Below are 20,211 nucleotides of genomic sequence, written 5' to 3'. Positions count from 1 at the left end.
ACTTACTTGAATGTAAATGGTTTTGCATAATTTATAGTTATGGTAAACATAATATAAAACATGTCTCTAATTACAGTTTTACTAAAATCCAAGAGCAAGAGATGTCACTCTTATTCTCATTCATTCCTTTTATGTATCTTTGATAAAAATGCAGATTTATAAAACATATGCAGTAGGGCCTAAGTATTTTTCTTCTAAAAATATTCACCATAGGAGTTCCTGCTTGTGGTACAGTCAGTTAAGGATCTTACTGCAGCAGTTCTGGTTGCTGCAGAGGCAAAGATTCGATCCCTGGCCCCCAACAGTGGGTTAAGGATCCGGCATTGCCACAGCTCTGGCGTAGGTTGCGGCCGCGGCTCAGAAGGACTCAGTCCCCTGCCTGGGAACTTCCGAATGCTGTGCATGCAGCCATAAAAATAAATAAAATAAAACAAAATAAAACGATTCACCAGAGAATTCATTTAGATAGCTAAAATGCAGATTTCCTTTAATGCATTTTTGGAGAGAAGGAAGGAATGATTTAACACTTTTTATTTTAGATAAGGAGTCAAATACACAGTAAGGTACTATGTAAATTAGAGGGTAAAACACTCATTTCTATTTAGAATTTGTTTAAAAGTAAACAGAAATTCACTTCATTTTCTTAATCTTCATTAGGTCTAGCCCTAGCCTCCCCCTTTTTGGGGGCAGGGCCTGGCTGAACTGGATAAACCACCCTTGGATGACTGAGAATTAATCAAAATGATTCCATATAAAGTGTTCATACACATGTGACAGTGATTACTAGTTGAAAATATACATCATTTAAATCTATAAAACTTTCCTTATCTAAGCATGTTCTCAGTTTATACTTTCATTGTCCTTGTCTTGACTGCAGTTATCAGTGGTAATGTCCTCACGTGACATCCAAGTTGCTGTGGCCTTGGTGCTGAGCAAATACACGGTGACTCTCTGGCCTTTATGAATCCCAAACATAGCTCAGTAATCCATGGCTAGATGAACCCAATTACCATTGCTGAGGTGGTGCCCTGCCTCTTTTTCTCTGTACTGGAAACCAAACTGAGAATGACACGGGGTTGAAATGGTACCAGATGTTCAGTCCTGTAAAACACAAAGTAAATCCTGGTAAAGCAAGCTTCTTTCTTTGAAAACAAAACATGAAATGAAATCCTTCTGTAGGTTAATCTGCTTCTAATAAGATGGTAGAAGCAGGCTCTGTCTTCCACAATAACGCATGAAATAAGAGTCTTTTTATCCTTAATTATAGGCCTAATGTCATAGGCCTATTTCTAGTTTTCTAGCTTCAGTTCAAAGGATTATTTTGAACCTTGATAATTAGGTTCCAATCTGTCCCGAGGCTTTTTGAGGCCTGGAATACAGTGGAGATGATGAAGAAATAAATAATTTCTTCAATTGACTACAATTTCAGTAATTGATGATGACATATGCATACTTGTCAACTGAGGACTGGGGGATCTTGAACTTGTGTTCTCTGATGGATAAGAAAGCCAGATGAGAAATTCTAATGAATTTCCCTGAAGCATTCTGGAGAAGCCCTGGCTGCTCAAAACAACTATTAAGGTACAGCTAAGGCATGCCAGAAACTAAATCCTTAAGTGGTCTTTCAGGGCCAGAGTGGTGGGAGGTAGGAGTAATAAGAAATCAGACAGGCATAGATCATTTGGTGATTCTAGAGTGGAGGTGGGAGCAGACATTTCTCAAGGGAGAGGAAGGTAAGGTGGGGGAAGAAGGTGGGTTCTTTCAGGTTAAGGACAGCAGAGTTCTCCAGGGAGAGAAGAGGAAGGAGAGGTGTGTTTCTTACAGGCGCTAGCTTTGTTTCACTCTGTAAGCCTTCCCTTTTGCCTGCTTTTAGGATCTGCCCAGTTTCAGCTCCTGAATTTAAATTTTATACCAATCACTGGAGAAAAACTTGTAAGAAAACAGTTTTTAATGTGGTTCTTCTAGCATTCGTTGGGACATGTCCAAGATCTAGTTTCTGTCCCTGATAGATTAAGTCTAGCAGGGGAGACAGTAGAGAAACACAAATGGTACTCTGGAACCAAATGTTAATTTTTCTAGCTCCCACTAACTGCTCCCTTCTCTGAACACTTCTGCCATAAAATTTAACTAGTGGAAACTTTTTGGAGGAGGGTTATCCTCCACTGAGCTTTAAAGCATGGGAATAGGATTGGGGTCATTGGGGTCTGCAGAACAGAAGAGACAGTAAACTTATGAAGGTGACATTGAGCTCAGTGCATTGAGTGGACAGTAAGGAGAGACCTAGACAGGCCTGACTGGAGTGCAGGCTCTGTGATGGGAAATAAGGTTGGGTGAAGTTACAGGGAGCTTTTAAAATCCAACCATGTTAATCTGGGAAATGCAAATTAAAACCACACTGAGGGAGTTCCTGTCATGGCTCAGAGGTTAACGAATCCAACTAGGAACCATGAGGTTGTGGGTTTGATCCCTGGCCTCTCTAAGTGGGTTAAGGATCCGGCGTTGCCATGAGCAGTGGTGTAGGTTGAAGACGCGGCTCGGATCCCGCATTGCTGTAGCTCTGGCGTAGGCCGGTGGCTACAGCTGTGATTAGACCCCTAGCTTGGGAACCTCCATGTGCTGCGAGTGCGCCCCTAGAAGAGGCAAAAAAAACAAAAAAAAACCCCCCAAAACTCCACACTGAGATACATTACTTACCCACCAAAATGGCTCAAATTAAAAATACAGTGCCAGGTTTCAACAAGAATGTAGAACAGCTGGAACTCTCTTCCTTTGCTGGGGAGTATGTAAATTCTTTCAACCCCCTTGTAAACTGTTTGGATAAAAATGTTCTTAGCTGCTTTATTCGTAATAACCCCAAACTGAAAACATCTCTTACCTATCAACACAAGAGTAAATAAATTATAATATATTTACACAGCAGCAGAGGTAAATTAGTCATAGCTGAAGCACCTTCAGTAAATCTCACAGGCATCTTGTCAACAAAGGTTGCCAGACTCAACAGAGAATATATTGTCTGATTCCGTTTATATGCAATTAAGGAGTAGACAAAGTCAATCAGTGCTTATAGGAGAGGCGTAAGTTACTGATTACAAGGGGGCAGGGAACCTCTGGAGCCCTGAAAACATTCTGTATATTGATCTGAATGGTGGCCGCATGGTTGTATGCATATGTAAAAATTTGAACCAAGCTGTACATGTGAAATGAGGGCACTTCTCATACCTACTGAGTGTATGTTGTGCTTAAGTACAAAAATAGGAAAAATAAATCAGGTCGTAGAATTTAGACTTGTTGGGGGATATAATACAAAAGCATTAATGAATCTTCAACAGGGAAGTGACTTGAAGAAAATATAGGGCTTCTGAAATTACTCATCCTGCAGTGATGTGGAGAATGGAAGTGTTCACACCAGTTGTTATGTCTGGGTCAGATACAGTGCTGGGTGTTACAGGAGATACAAAATACCCATGACCTAGGCCTTATCCTCAAGAAATGTATGATCTTCTGGAAGAAACAAGTTATACAAAACCCAGAAAGTTACAGTAAATGATAAATGCTTATTAATTTGTTGTGTTGTAATAGTGCTGAAGTCAGACCTGGTTTCTTTTTTTTTTTTTTGTCTTTTTGCCATTTCTTGGGCCGCTCCCACAGCATATGGAGGTTCCCAGGCTAGGGGTTGAATGGGAGCTGTAGCTGCCAGCCTATGCCACAGCCACGGCAACGTGGGATCCGAGCCGCATCTGCGACCTACACCACAGCTCATGGCAACACTGGATCCTTAACCCACTGAGCAAGGCCAGGGATTGAACCTGCAGCCTCATCGTTCTTAGTCGGATTCGGTAACCACTGAGCCACGATGGGAACTCCAGACCTGGTTTCAAATCCTAATTTTGTCATTTATTGACTTTAGGACTTCAGTCAAGCTCAATGTTTCCCTGAGCCTTGGTTTCCTTATCTGTAAAATATGGATAATATTTACCGTTTTTGTTGTGAGGATTAAAAGATACAGTATTCAGAGATTATAGTGTAGCACAGTAGAAGATCAGTAGATGTTCCCTTTAAAAAAAAAAAAAAAAAACCTGGGAGTTCCTGTCGTGGCTCAGTGGTTAACGAATCCCAACTAGGAACCATGAGGTTTCAGGTTCAATCCCTGGCCTCGCTCAGTGGGTTAAGTATCCAGTGTTGCCATGAGCTGTGGTGTAGGTCGCAGATGCAGCTCAGATTCTCCGTTGCTGTGGCTGTGGTGTAGGCTGGTGTCTACAGTTCCAATTAGACCCCTAGCTTGGGAACCTCCATATGCCACGGGTGTGGTCCTAAAAAGACAAAAAAAAAAAAAAAAAAAAGACAACCCCCCCCAAAAAAAAACCCTGTATCAGTGGCACAATTGTTTTGTTTTGGACAGTGTGTGACCTCAGTTCAGATCATGGTCCTGCTATTTACTGGCTGTGTGATCTTAAGTAGGTTACTTAATTTCTTTGAGCCTCAATCTCTTTGGGGGTGGGAGGGGAAATTATACCTTGAGGGAGTTTATGAGAATTAAGTTAACCTAGCAGATATATATAGTATCTAGCACAAAACAGTCCTTCTTAATAAATACAGTATCCATTTCTTTTGACTATAATGGAGTATACAGATGTATGGAGCAAATAATGCAGGTAATAAGTGATGAAATTGGATCAGAGTGGTGACTAGGGTGGAGAATAAAGAGGCAGATTGTAATGTGTATATTTTTTAAAGATACAGCAAATTTGATATAGAAGAAGAAGTACTTTCTATAATCTGAACTTATATAGGGTATGTCTCTGTGGTTCTGTTTTTGTTTTTCTGTAAGGTGAAAATAATGTATTATCCTTCGATTGTAATGATGCTAACTTGAAAGTTTTATTTTATGTGTTTACCTATTTGTTGTCTTTTTCTAGGGCCGCACCCTCAGCATATGGAGGTTCCCAGGCTAGGGGTCGAATCAGAGCTACAGCTGCCAGCCTACACTAGAGTCACAGCAATGCCAGATCCAAGCCTTGTCTGCAACCTGTGCCACAGCTCACGGCAACGCCGGATCCTTAACCCACTGAGCGAGGCCAGGGATTAAACCCACAACCTCATGGTTCCTAGTTAGATTTGTTAACCAATGAGCACGAGGGGAACTCCTAACTTAAAAGTTTTATGACATCATTAGAAAGTATGTTATAGGAGTTCCCGTCGTGGCGCAGTGGTTAACAAATCCGACTAGGAACCATGAGGTTGAGGGTTCGGTGCCTGCCCTTGCTCGGTGGGTTAACGATCCGGCGTTGCTGTGAGCTGTGGTGTAGGTTGCAGATGCGGCTCGGATCCTGCGTTGCTGTGGCTCTGGTGTAGGCCGGTGGCTACAGCTCCGATTGGACCCCTAGCCTGGGAACCTCCATATGCTGCGGGAGCGGCCCAAGAAATAGCAAAAAGACAAAAAAAAAAAAAAAGAAAGAAAGAAAGTATGTTACAGTCTCACAACCCCCAAAATGATACCTTACTACTAAAAGTTATTCTTGTCCTTTAATAGACATTGTCATCTAAGCTCCAGCAAAAAGTTAATGACTGTGAGTAGAGACCCCTATCAAAATCAAAGCAAAATCTAAGAAAATTATGGACATGGAGAACAGACTTGTGGTTGCCAAGGGGGACGGGGAGGGAGTGAGGTGGTTTGGGAATTTGGGGTTAACAGATGCAAAGTATTGCCTTTGGAACGGATAAGCAATGAGATCCTGCTGTATAGGACTGGGAACTATATGTAGTCACCTCTGATAGAGCATAATAATGTGAGGAAAAAGAATGTATACATGTATGTGTAACTGGGTCACCTTGCTGAACAGTAGAAAATTAGCAGAACACTGTAAACCAGCTATAATGAAAAAAATAAAAATCATTATAAAGTAAAATGAAAAAATTAAAAAATAAAAAAGGAGTTCAAGTAAAAAAAAATCAAAGCAAAATCTAGAAGCATAAAGGGAAAGAAATCCATTTATAAAATGTATGTAATTATTTGTCACCTGAACTATAATCAGCAAAGCAGCAACCCAGGTTTTGTTGCTTATCAGTGGTGAGTGATTTCTTGGCTAGGGAAGTTTAACTTGCAGGGAAAACACTAACCCCTAGATATTAACATTTCAGAATTGTGGTGTGTGTAGTGTTTATTTAAGAACTCAGAAGTTGGCTGATATCAAATCCTGGACATCAACCTTCTAATTTTTAGAGTAATACTAGATTTCCGATGAAATTTCTGGCTTGAATTTAGCCACTGGTTTCTTATGTTTCCCAAGCTTGAAGAAAATAATAAAGAAATAAAAAATACTTCTTCTCCCTAGCTATACTCATCGGTCCTCCTTTTTTCCAGATATTCAGAGTGGTGTGCATCTGTCTGGGTAATCCACCGGAGACATTCACCTGGGAATATCGAGACAAAGACAAAAACTATCAGAAGATTGGCCCCATAACACCCTTGAAGTTTTACAGGGATCATGTCAAGCCACTCTTCAACATGGAAGATAAGGTTGGAAACTGGCCCTGGCAGCCACTGGCTGTTTACTCTCAAATGCCTGATGACTAAGGGGAGGAGTATACGCTTCCTGGGTTAACATGCATGTCCTCAAACTAGACACGAAACAGAATTCTCCTCCTTCCCCTGAGGTATTTTATATCCCTATTAAGTTGGTCATATCAGGATCCTCAGTGCTCCTCTTCAGAGAGTTTTCTAACTATGGGTCAGCAGTTAGTTTAATTCCCACATACTCCCCTGATTTGGGCCCTGAGTCATTCTCAGCTGCAAAGACAAAAAAAAGTGTTACTGGGTGTTTGTTATCATGGGGTCAGAGCACCATTGTACTGTGGGCCTCTCTGGGGACTCTCTCATAGAAGGGAGCCGTCTTCCATCCTAGTTTTTCCTGCTCACTTTAGGTCTTCTCCGCCTGCCTAGCAAGATGTCCAGAGCCTCTTCTTAGTGGCATCTTGACCCTCTTAAAAGCAGGTGGCTTTGCTTTATAACTGGTGTTGTCCCACCTCAGTTGTGGTGCCTCCGGATGTTGAGCCCATCTTGTAACTTGAAAGCAGAGGTCTTGTAGTGATGGGCTCCTGAATCTCTGTCTTGCCTTACTCAGTATGTACAGTCCTTCAGAATTACTTTTGGGGTAATTCTTGCCAGTAGGAAAAAGAGGTTGATGCATCTCTCAAGTGACCTTGCCACCTTTTGTTTCTTAGTTATTCAGCAGTGTGTTTGTAATGCTTATTCTTGTAGACAGAGGTGATAAGCTTGATAAAAATATATGAACTTAGAGGAGAGTTGTGTATCTTTCCTGACGTTCCTGTTTTTATATTCTAATCATGGTCTTCTTCTCAATAGATTTGTATTGTGAATGACCCCCGTCCCCAGCACAAGTTCAACAGACTTTACACAGTGGACTACTTAAGCAATATGGTTGGAGGGAGAAAAACTCTCTATAACAACCAGCCCATCGACTTCTTGAAAAAGATGGTTGCTGCCTCCATCAAAGATGGCGAGGTTGGTATTGTTTCTGTGTCTTCTGCATTGGGATGAAAACCTCTTTTTCCACTTCTTTGGTGTGATAGGAAGATAGGATTTGTGTTTATGTTCTTTCTTCCTCTTTCCTCGATTTCTAGGCGGTATGGTTTGGCTGTGATGTTGGAAAACACTTCAATGGCAAGCTGGGCCTCAGTGACATGAACGTGTGAGTGTAAGAAATTTAAAATAGAAAGTCATTGGTGGGTTGTGGCCATTGGAGTGCACGCTTGGTGTGAAGTGACTCGGCTGAGGTTCACTCAAAGATAAAGGTTGGCCTGGGGGTGGGTCTCTTTCTTTCCATCTTGTAGAGTTTGAGGATTCATAGCAAAAACTCCACATATGTTTATATGCTCTAATCTGGGAAGTCAGGATTATACGTCATATCTGAATTGAAATTGTTGGGTGCTCCTAAAAAGTCATCCTATGTGAGAAAGACACTTTTTAAGTTTTATTGAATTATAGTTGATTTACAATGTTGTGATAATTTAGTCTGTACAACAAAGTGATTCAGTTATGCATATACACATAGCGATTTTTTTTTTTCAGATTCTTTTCCCCTATAGGTTATTATAGAATTTTAGGTATTTTATACAGCAGGTCTCAACTGACCATCTATTCCATATACAGAAGTGTGCATATGCCAACCCCAAACCCCCAATCCATCCGTCCCCCACCTTGTCCTCTTTGGTAACCATAGGTTTGTTTTTGAAGTCTGTGAGTCTGTTTCTGTTTTGTAAATAAGTTCTTTTGTATCATTTGTTAACATTCCACATACACATGATGTCATGACATTTGGAGAAAGACATTTTAAAAAAATAATAATCGATTACCGTGTAAATCTGCTTGGTGCGTTTGGGGATGTAGCGAAGGGTTTTCCAGATCTCTTGTTTGCGATTTGATCCTTCTTAACTACTTCTGTTACTTGCAGGCCTTATGTATCTGCCTTTATGACAGCCAGGGCTCATTGGCCATACATGGTTGAAGGCATCCCTCCTGGTTGTTTATGACAGTGAAGGTTCATTTGCAAACTGAATCATACAAATTCCTCAACTTTTAAAGTCTATCACTTTAGTGTTACTTATAAGTAATTGTTACTTGTGGGAAATTGAGTAAATGTCTTGACAGTTAACAACAGTAGAAGGGAAATCTGCCAAAAGAGAGAATTCATAAGTTTTTAACTTTGAAAATATTCTCCAATATTTTGATATTACTTATTTAAATTTCACGGTTAGCAATGGTCTAAGTCATTTCAGAAACTGAGTGTTTCTACCGGCCCAAAAGAGACCGTTTTTGTTTTTGGCCACTCCACAGCGTATGGAGTTCCCAAGATCAGGTTCGAGCCGTAGTCGTGGCCTGATTCCACTGTGCTGGGCTGGGGATCGAAAGTGCGTCCTAGTGCTGCAGAGATGCCACCAATCTCGTTGCACCACAGCGGGAACTCTGAAACCATTTTTGAAAGAAGTTATTTCAAAAGCTTTTTTTTTTTTTTTTTTTTTTAATTTTCTTGCCAGAATGACAGTGCAAACTCATCTTGTCATCTTTTTGGTTTGGGTTATTTTATGTTTGATCACCTCATATTTTTCCAAGTACTCTCGTGACACATAGGGAATGGAATCCCCCTGAGAGACTAAATTCTGCATGTACCATATTCTCTGAAGAGCTACAGCCCAGACTTTTTTTTGGAGCTATTGAGCCCCTTCGGTTTCTTCTGTGTTCCTTTTACAACCAGAAGCCAGTTTTTATCCCCTGTGATTGTACTCCCTACATTCAGTGCTATTCTTTTTTACAGCTATGACCATGAGTTAGTGTTTGGTGTCTCCATGAAGAACATGAATAAAGCCGAGAGGTTGACTTTTGGCGAATCTCTTATGACTCACGCCATGGCCTTCACTGCCGTCTCAGAGAAGGTATGACCCTCAGCGTGCCTACTCCAGTGTTTGCACAGATGGCTCCACATTGTCCTGCAGAGCTCCTTCAGAGTGGACATGATTTCTGTTAAAAGTTAGCTTCCAAGCAAGACATTGGACCCACCTCACTTGGGGTTTGGCTGCATGCTTAGAAGCAGTAAAAATAGGAACTTTCCCTGAGGAGCAGAATTTGGGTCAGCAGGGAGTAAGGAAGTAACTGCTTTTCTGTAACCTCTGGAAATTCTTGGTGTGAAAAGAGGTCAGCAAAGGAGCTGGGGAGAAGATAACTTCAGTTTAATAAGGAATTAAAATGTGCCCTGAAAGTGTTCATTATCTTGATGGCTTATGTTCAGTTCAGACTCACCTTCCTTTCATTCATTTGTCATTCAGATTCTTGTGCTGTAAAATGCCAATAGCAGTAATTTGTGGACTTCATGTCCATTACTGGATTTGTGCAGAGCTTCAAGAAATTAGATGTAAAGTATTTTTTTTTTTTATTTCTTTTTTTTTTTTTTTTTTTTTGTCTTTTGTCTTTTTTTTTGTTGCTATTTCTTGGGCCGCTTCCGCGGCATATGGAGGTTCCCAGGCTAGGGATTGAATCGGAGCTGTAGCCACCGGCCTACGCCAGAGCCACAGCAACGCGGGATCCGAGCCGCGTCTGCAACCTACACCACAGCTCACGGCAACGCCGGATCGTTAACCCACTGAGCAAGGGCAGGGACTGAACCCGCAACCTCATGGTTCCTAGTGGGATTCGTTAACCGCTGTGCCACCACGGGAACTCCAGATGTAAAGTATTTTGAATTTCCTATGAAATACTCTGACTAGTAATATCACTATTTCTAGGACACAGTGTTGGAAATAGAAACAACAGTTTTATCTTTCACAAATAAGCCTCCCCATGTCAAGGCTGTAGAATAGACATTTACTCCTGTGCTCAGGGATCATGGGCAACAGAAGACTGCAAACTGCTTTAATTCTTTACATCACAAGCAAAAATGTTCTTTCCCTAGTCTAATTATTGGAAAAAAGGTCACAGAATAACTACCTTGACATTAGAAGCTAAATAGTAGAAGAAGCTTTTCATAAAATGCTGTAAATAATGAAATAAAATACCATAGTAAATAAAACAATAAAATACTACTAAAATACTTAAAATATGGGAGTCCTGTTTTGTAGCTCAGCAGATTACAAACCTGACTGGTATCCATGAGAATGCAGGTTCGATCCCTGGCCTCACTCAGTGGGTTAAGGATCCACATTTCTGTGGCTGTGGCGTAGGCCAGCAGCAGCAGCTCCAATTCGACCCCTAGCCTGTGAACTTCTTTATGCCACACCTGCAGCCCTAAAAATAAAATACTTAGAATAAAATGCTAAGTCTTTTCATGTTTATGTTTGGAACTGCTGCATTGTAAAGTTCACTGAATTTATAACTAAAGCTCCTTAAACTTTTAAACTATTTAGAGGATTATTAAAAGGGAAAACAGGAGTTCAGTGGTGGCACAGCGAGTAAGGATCCAGCATTGTCATTGCTGGTGTACGGGTTCAATCCTTGGCCCAAGAACTTCCGCATGCTGGAGGTGCAGCCAAAAAAAAAGGAAAACAGGAGTTCCCGTCGTGGCGCAGTGGTTAACAAACCCGACTAGGAACCATGAGGTTGCGGGTTCGGTCCCTGCCCTTGCTCAATGGGTTAAGGATCCGGCGTTGCCATGAGCTGCGGTGTAGGTTGCAGACGCAGCTCGGATCCCGCGTTGCTGTGGCTCTGGTGTAGGCCAGTGGCTACAGCTCTGATTCAACCCCTAGCCTGGGAACCTCCATATGCCGCGGGAGCGGCCCAAGAAATAGCAAAAAGACAAAAAAAAAAAAAAAGGAAAGCAGGAGTTCCCATCGTGGCTCAGCAGTAACGAACCCATGAGGACTCGGGTTTGACCCCTGGCCTTACCCAGTGGATAAAGGATCTGGCTGGTTGTATCCAGCTGTTCAGACATGGCTCGGATCCTGCCTTGCTGTGGCTATAGTGTAGGTTGGCAGCTACAGCTCAGACTCAGCCATAGCTTGGGAACTTCCATATGCTGTGTGTGTGGCCATTAAAAAAAAAATAAAAACTAATTAAAAACCTTGCAATTTCCTAGAGAGTTTTGCTTTTTGTCGTTTTCCATCTCTTATATAGAGTGTTCATATTCTTCAGAAATAAAGATCTGACACTTCATGTCATTTTCTCTGGAACTTCCATTCTTTAATTGGCATGGTTTATTAATATGCTGTTTTTTCCTCTGGGAAATGGAGCTGTATTACCTGTTAATGTTATAAAGCAGAATTAATGTTATTCAGCTAGGAGTTCCCATCGTGGCTCAATGGTTAACGAATCCAACTAGGAACCATGAGGTTGCAGGTTCGATCCCTGGCCTCGCTAAGTGGGTTAAGGATCCAGCGTTGCTGTGGCTGTGGTGTGTAGGCCAGCAGCTACAGCTCCGATTGGACCCTTAATTATATATAATTAAGCTGGAATTTTTATTGAGATTTTTATCTTCCTTCCACTTTGAGTTTTTGATGACTGTAAAACTAGTTTGCACTACATTTGAATGATAATGAGAGATAAAAGCTAATCATGTCTTCTGGGGTATTCTTTCTTGTTGCTGATTTCTTGGAATTCCTGTGAGGGAGGTCCAGGTGTTATTCTATATTTGTAGACCATGCAGCTCAATCTAGGTCATGCAGGAATTCATTGGCAAAGAAAGGAAGAAGAAACATTTTCAGACTTATGATGACTTTGGGTAATGTAGATTCTGACAGTGATATTTAAAAAGAAAGTAATGATGGACCACAGTGCAGGGAGTAGAAAACGAAAACATTTAATAAGCTAGCTCCGGAATGTATAGTTTATTGATGTGGTTTTGAAGGTACCTGAGACTAAGATTAAGGGGTAGTACAGATAGGGTGTTTTGTAACTTGTATGTTTGATCATTCATTCTGAGACTAAAAATTACTGAGATTCAAGAAAACCGTTAAGAGTAAAATCAAATCCCATGTAGATGAGACTCATACAGTTTTATGCAAGTATGAATTGACAGATGAAATCATTAGATAATTCAGGAGCCAGCTCGCTTCTCATGCTACAAAGATTTGTTTTGATGTCACCAAATGCCCTGGGTAAATATGAAAAAGAAGTCTTTTCCCAAATGGAGCCTTCTTCTCCTCCGTCTCTGTGTCCCGTAATACAGATGATAAATGAAGGTTATCATGATGAGTCCCGTTGTCCCTTTAAGAAGATGAAAATGGAGCTTATTAATGATGGCAGAAGAGCAGAACTGCCTGGGTTTCGTTTTATGAGAATTGTCTTTCTTTTGCCTTGCCATTCAATCTCTATTGTATTAAATTCAATATCTGTGTAACCGAATCAGCGAAAGAACACATTTGGAGAGTATCATTCCTTGGTTCCCCTAAGTAGAAAAGTAGGCAGTATAATGATGAGAATGAGTTTGTTTTCTTTTTTAAACTCTTGACTACATCTTAGAATCGTTTCTAAAATAAATACAGGGCATGCCTTTGCAGAGAATGCTGAGTAATTAAAAGTGAGAGCCCCTGGCTTCAGATGGTTTTCACTGCTTTTGGTACTTTAATAGTTTATTTTTCTTAGCCCACGGGTATTTCAATATGCTTATGTTCTGTACAGAATAGAATGTAAAGGAGAAAATAATATTTATTGCTTTGTTAGGTTTATTGCATTTTCACCCCAAGAGATTCAATCTCCACTTTAGTTGTATTGGAAGATATACAGCCCTAATTATGTATATCATTGCTGTATAGAGAAGGCTGTTTCTTCTGAGTGGCTGAATGAGAGCTAAAATTACATGACACCTCATCAGGAGGGATCTGGTTTCAGACAATACCCTGTTATCCACTCTTTTGCAGGATGATCAGGAAGGTGCTTTCACGAAGTGGAGAGTGGAAAATTCGTGGGGTGAAGACCATGGCCACAAAGGTAAGCCTAACCTGGTAATACTAACTCAAGCTGACTGAGGTCTGCTCTCCTCTCTGCCTCCCAAGAGGTAAGGGTAGAAGCATGTGCTACAGTGGAACATTTTTATTTTTCTACAATTAGTTCCATTAGCTAGACTATTTTGGAAAAAAATCTGAGGCTCTAGTTTGCCTCCAGGACCCCTATGGCCAGCATGGTGTGCCTGAACTCCCTAGTTGGCTCTGGGACCAGTATGTGCTGGCACTCATTCCAAACCACACTTATCCCACCAGACCACTTTCTACCAGAACCAGGCGGCCAGTAAGAAGTTCCCTTTGCTGAGACACTTAATATACAGCGTTTGGTACATTTTCATTTGCTGTACTAACTCTCTATAGAAAGTCAGAGGCCTTCTGACTGGGAGAATGGGGTTGGCAAGAAACTTTAGACATTTATTGAAGACTCTTTAGAAGTTGTGAAGTCTAAAGATAAAAAGAATGCTTTGGTTGTCATTTAAAACACTTTTTCTGACAAATCAAAACCCAGGCAGAAGTCTTAAGTAAATTATAGTAATTAGGCTTTTTAAAAAATGCAAGTAATATATGAGTTGTAGAAAAATAAAATCTATAGCCAAAAGGAAAATAAAAATATTTAATAATCCTGCTACCCAGAGATCACCATTGATTAACCATTTAGGGTATATTCTTGCAAATCCTGAGATCATATTTTTTAAGACTGTTTTTCTTGATACATATAGTATATAAAAAAGCATTTTAAGGTGCTATTGTGCTTTAATTTTTAGGGTTTCAAACCAAAAAGTGGCAACTACTGTCGAATACTATGCATGTCATCACATCATGTATTTGCATGTGTGCTGTGTGTTGGTGACATCTTGTAGCAGCTGTTTCCCAGAGTCCTTACCTTTAGCCGGTAGATTCTGGCTAGGAAGGACACATTAACCACAGCTTACTGGATTAGTTAGAAGACTGGGAGGAAGTAGGTAGTAGGGAATCCAGTGAGATACCCAGATACTTGCAATCAAACTTCAGCATATATCTCACTCAAGAGGAATCAGCCATAAATTTTTTTAAAAAAACAAAACAAAAAAAACCACAGCGGAGTTCCCCTTGCGGTTCAGCAGACTAAGAATTGACCATAGTGTCTGTGAGGATGTGGGTTCAATCCCTGGTTGACCTGGCATTGTCGCAAGCTCTGGCACAGGTCGCAGATGCAGCTTGGATGTGGTGTGGCTGTGGCTGTGGCGTAGGCAGCTCCAGTTTTGACCACTGGCCCCAGAATTTCCATATGCTGCAGGTATGGCCATAAAAAAGGAAAAAAAAACAAATAAAAATTTAAAACAACAAAATGAAAGAAAAAATAGAGATCTCAGCAACTCTTTGCCTGTTGTTTCTCTCTAAGTGAGAACCATTCCAACTAAGTTCTTTCGAGTGCAAGGATTTCTGAGTGTAAAAGGTGGAGGCAGGAGGGGTGTGGAGGCTTGGAAATGAGCAAATGGGGCTTCAGGAGTTTATACTTGAAAACTGCTGTCTTAGAAGAGCCTTGAGGAGAGTGGAGAATGCTGCGATTGAGTGGCACAGGCCTGTATGTGATGGCCAGCACCCGAAGGCCATTTGATCTATTCTTCCAAGTCTTTTCATCTCTCCATGAAATGATCCCTGGTGGATTTTGGCTACCTCTTCCAGGGATCTGCTTGAAACTCAGCACTAGTTGTTTATATGTAAACAGATATCAGCACTGTTAGTGCATCTCTGTTGATCATCAGAGATGATACATGTCCCCCTTCTGTGACTTGTTATTGTTCTCCAATTATGGGTACTTGCTAAATTACCTATTATGAATTAAAGTGCAACAAATTTTTTAATTGGTGGTTTCTTATAAGATGGGTTCATTTTGGAGTTCCCGTTGTGGCTCAGTGGTTAACAAATCCGACTAGGAACCATGAGGTTGCGGGTTCGATCCCTGGCCTTACTCAGTGGATTAAGGACCCGGTGTTGCCATGAGCTGTGGTGTAGGTCACAGATGCGGCTTGGATCCCACATTGCTGTGGCTCTGGCGTAGGCCGGCGACTACAGCTCTGATTAGACCCCTAGCCTGGGAACCTCCATATGCCATGACAGTGGCCCAAGAAATGGCAAAAAGACATTAAAAAAAAAAGATGGATTCATTTTAAGACACAAAAACATTGGGATCGGGTAGAGATGGGTATACATACACCTTAACAAAGCTAGTGGAAAGATTAAAAATAAGCACCTTAGGGAGTTCCCATCGTGGCGCAGTGGTTAACGAATCCGACTAGGAACCATGAGGTTGCGGGTTTGGTCCCTGGCCTTGCTCAGTGGGTTAACGATCCGGCGTTGCCGTGAGCTGTGGTGTAGGTTGCAGACGCGGCTCGGATCCAGCGTTGCTGTGGCCCTGGTGTAGGCCAGTGGCTTCAGCTCCGATTGGATCCCTAGCCTGGAAACTTCCATATGCCGCGGGAGCGGCCCAAGAAATGCCAAAAAGACCAAAAAAAAAAAAAAAAAACCTTAGAATTCCGTTATATATGTAGATTGATGATAGCTAAGAAACGAATGCAAGGGGAAAGCATGTCTTGAATTGGAAAGATTGGGTATTTGTAACGTTTTAAAACAAGATACTGCTTCAAGGAGTTCCCTGGTGGCACAGCCGGTTAAGGATCAGGTGTTGTCACTACTGTGACTTGGATTTGATCCTCAGCCTGAGAATTTCCGCATGCCACAGGTATGGCCAGAAAAAAAAAAGAAGATATTGCTTCAGATGAATTTCTGTAGCTTCTGTTTCATTTTTGGTCCCTGCAAATGGGTTTGTTATAAAGATTAGTGTCCAAGAAAGGGACTAAAGTTATGATTTATTTAGACTAGCCTTGACCCGTTGGCTTGTTTCTGAGATACTTTTTTTTTTTTTTTTTTCTATTTCTTTGGGCCGCTCCCGCAGCACATGGAGGTTCCCAGGCAAGGGGTTGAATCGGAGCTATAGCTGCCAGCCTACACCAGAGCCACAGCAACGCGGGATCCAAGTCTGCAACCTATACCACAGCTCACGGCAACACCAGATCCCCAACCCACTGAGCAAGGGCAGGGACCAAACCTGCAACCTCATGGTTCCTAGTCAGATTCGTTAACCACTGCGCCACGACAGGGGAACTCCTGAGATACTTTTCTATCTGTAACAGTCACTTGAGTTTGTAGATTATAGTGATAGCCATTTAAGAGAGGATAAACACTTGTAAAGTCAGGCAAATGTTCTATGTTTTGTGTAGTCTGAGTTATTATCTTTATTACTTTGACCCTAAATACCTTCTCTTAAAGAGGATTCTAGGCCACTTTGCTAATTTTTTTTTTCCCCATTCAACTGTACCTCTTTACTCCTAACTCAGTAAAAGTTTTGTTTGTACTGACATACTCCATTATTATGTTGAGAGGGCTGGGGTCTTAATGGCTATGGTCTGCCTATAAGCCTGCCTAGTGAAACCTGCAGGTGGCTAATTAAAATTAAACTTTTTTGTTGTTCTGGAATAACTGAAACGCCCGAGATTTTACAGAGCAAAGCATTACAGTAGAGCCAAAAGATAAGAAATTGAACTAAGTGGGAGTAGGGAATAGTTCATTCAATGCCAAAATAAATTACTCTCATGTGTTTCTTGGTAATGTTCTTTCCTACTTAACAGGAAGGAAGGAAAGAAAACATGATCTAATTTAATTGGCACACTTGGCCTGACCTTAAGGGAGTGCATAGCATGTTATTATGCTGGCGACATGTGTTTACCCCAGCAGGACCCTCCCATCTGCCATGCCTAAGAGAGAGCTTCTTTTGTGCTCTCTCCGGAGACATGACAGCCTTAAACAGCATTGCTGGGATTTTGTTTCTGTGGATAGCATTGTTTTGTTTTGTTTTTTCTTTTTTTTGTCTTTTTTAGGGCCACACCCATAGCACATGGAAGCTCCTAGGCTAGGGATTGAATCAGAGCTGTAGCTGCTGGCCTGTGCCACAGCTCATGGCAACCCTGGATCCTTAACACACTGAGCGAGGCCAGGGATCGAACGCATATCCTCGTGAATACCAGTCAGGTTCATTACCGCTGAGCCACATTGGGAACTCCTCTGTAGATAACGTTGTTGATGGGTTGTTACCATTCTCTTTGGGATTTCTTTTGTTAAGATTGATGGTTTTTCAAAAAAGCCATGTTAAGAATACAGGCTGGAGGTAAACAGAGCAGAGATACCTGGGCAGGTGGCCTTTTCCCTCTGCCCATTTCTGGCTTTGGTCTTCTCCATTGGGCACATTCATGGCCCAGAGACTACTAACTAAATCAAATGATCTGTTTCCCAACGTGGACAAATACTAGCTCTGACTGCAAGAGACATATTTTGTCTTATTGAGCTCATTGGGTTACTTCATATTGCTGAGAGCTAGTATTCTGGTGGGCTGGACTGAAAATTAGATGCATATCTAAGATGGGGTGCAGCCAACATGGCTTTCTTTACTGCCTTGCTTCTTGAAATATTTGACTGCATTTTGTACCTTGTTTATGGATCATGTTAGAAATGAATTTCATAGTTGAATGAGGGAATAGACTTTGAGACTTACTGCATTCTCTTTCATTTTGAAAAGTTGATAGTCTTGTCGAAGTCTAATTGTAAAATGCTCAAGAATTTTAAATAAGCGAAATAACCTACAGTGCTTCTCACTCTTAGTCAGAAATTTATCTGAGAAGAGAATAATCTTTAAACCAAATCTACTGACAGGTCTGCTAGCTAATAAGTGGTAGAGCCAGAATTATAATTCAGGCAGTCTGACATTAGAGCCTGTTTTCTTAACCAGTGAACTGGGCTTCCTCTGAGCTTCTCTTTTCTAGGAGCATCTGATTGACTCATGGAAATGACAGACTGATGCATGATCTTGGAAACCAGCAACTAGTGACTAAGGGGGCATATAACTTGTATAAAGTATCTGGAGATGAGAAAATGTCTGATATCATAAAAAAGGGCTTTTATTTATTTATGTATTTATTATTATTATTATTTTTTTTTTTTTTTTTGTCTTTTTGCCTTTTGTGGGCCGCTTCCCACGGCATATGGAGGTTCCCAGGCTAGGGGTCTAATCAGAGCTGTAGCCGCCGGCCTATGCCAGAGCCACAGCAATGCGGGATCGGAGCCTCATCTGTGATCTACACCACAGCTCACGGGAACACTGGGTCCTTAACCCACTGAGCAAGGCCAGGGACTGAACCCGTAACCTCATGGTTCCTAGTCGGATTCGTTAACCACTGTGCCACGACGAGAACTCACAGAAAAAAAGGGCTTTTAGAGCACCGTTTATGTCTGGGGATCTGAATAAGGAGGAAGGGATGGGACATTTTATGAATGGTTTGTATCCAGAGTTAGCACACTGTGAATTGGGCAAATAAAAAACTGGATGTAGCTACCGAGCATTTCCCAAGAGTTATTTTGTTCATGCTGTTTTATAACATGTTTTTTTTTTGGGGGGGGTTCTTAACTTTTTTAGCATGGACTGTTTCAGGTATATGTAACCAGAATACTATTAAGGAATCTCCCACGTGCCCATCACCCAGCATCAGTAGTTATCAATATTTTACTGCATATAATAAAGTGTTTATCATCAGTAAATTAAATTTTGGATGGTTCTCCTTAATGAACCAGTCTTATTATAGAACTTCTATGATTGATTCACTTAGTCATGAGATGGTATCCCAGTTCTAAAGGCTAATACATCAGAGCTCTAAAGAACAGTACAGTTTTTAATGCTTGTTTAGCCTAGTTTCCTGATATGTTAAATATCACACCTTTTTAGTGAGGTTGGGGGAATACTATTTTCTAACTTTGCAGTGATCATGAAAAGAAAATCTTATCTTTTAGAAATTTTGTTTAAGGAGTTCCTGTTGTGGCTCAGCGGTGACAAACCTGACTAGCATCCATGAGGATGTGGATTCGATCCCTGGCTTCACTCAGTGGGTCAGGGAACTGGCCTTGCCATGAGCTGTGGTGTAGGTCACAGACTTGGCTCAGATCTGGTGTTACTGTGGCCATGGTGTAGGCCGGCAGCTGCAGCTCCGATAAGACCCCTAGCCTGGGAACCTCCATATGCCACGGGTGCAGCTGTAAAAACACCAAAAAAAAAAAAAAATTTTTTTTACGTTTTCATGTTGTACCAAGATTAGTTTTTCATTTTTCAAATTGCTTTTGTGCCTTTCAACTTCAACTTTAAAGCTGTTCTTTACCCACATTCTTCATCTTTCCTTACAAATAAGCCTTTAGGTTCCTGATTTCATTTTAGTAAAATTTCCAGACTTCCTCCTAAAAGGGAGTCTCTTGATGATTTCAGTTAAAGAGGCTTTGGCATGTTAGCGATTAATCTGGAAAGGAATTTATGTGGCTGATTCATGTTACATCTGGGCTTGTGCCGCTTCCTATAAACCAAAAGCATGGCCTTTAACTGCCTCACCATGTGATTTTGGGAACAGTATGTCCAAAGCTACACACAGATTCATTATATCCTTCATGTAATGTTAGGGGATGGAACCAAGGGAGATAGTTGATAGCACATTTCTCTATCAGTAACATGGATAATTAGTGTTGCCTTATGAGGTCCTATAGTTTATATATAGTCATCAAATGAAATGATACATGAAAGTGTTTTCAGACTGTTATGTATCTCTAAAGGGTTTAATAAATAGACCATAAATCTGTACTGGTACTCAGGACATATAATTCATAGCATCTTGCTTCGTTAAGAATTCAGTTTGC

The 20,211-nt window shown here is 41.0% G+C and overlaps 1 protein-coding gene across 1 annotated transcript in view; it reads left to right on the top strand.

Annotated features, from left to right (window-relative positions):
• Positions 1-20,211, top strand: part of BLMH (bleomycin hydrolase) — a 50,867-nt gene that overhangs the window by 19,798 nt on the left and 10,858 nt on the right. The window contains exons 7-11 of the mRNA XM_021067523.2: positions 6,362-6,517; positions 7,364-7,522; positions 7,642-7,709; positions 9,333-9,450; positions 13,363-13,432. Of these exons, the coding sequence (XP_020923182.2) occupies positions 6,362-6,517; positions 7,364-7,522; positions 7,642-7,709; positions 9,333-9,450; positions 13,363-13,432 (571 nt within the window). The remainder of the gene's footprint in view (positions 1-6,361; positions 6,518-7,363; positions 7,523-7,641; positions 7,710-9,332; positions 9,451-13,362; positions 13,433-20,211) is intronic.

Source organism: Sus scrofa, chromosome 12 (genome assembly GCF_054392235.1).
Source record: "Sus scrofa isolate SSC_HxYL_T2T_F1_AM1 chromosome 12, Sscrofa_HxYL_maternal_Yorkshire_Landrace_v2.0, whole genome shotgun sequence".
Taxonomy (NCBI): Eukaryota; Metazoa; Chordata; class Mammalia; order Artiodactyla; family Suidae; genus Sus; species Sus scrofa.
This window is presented reverse-complemented; position numbering and strand designations above follow the sequence as displayed.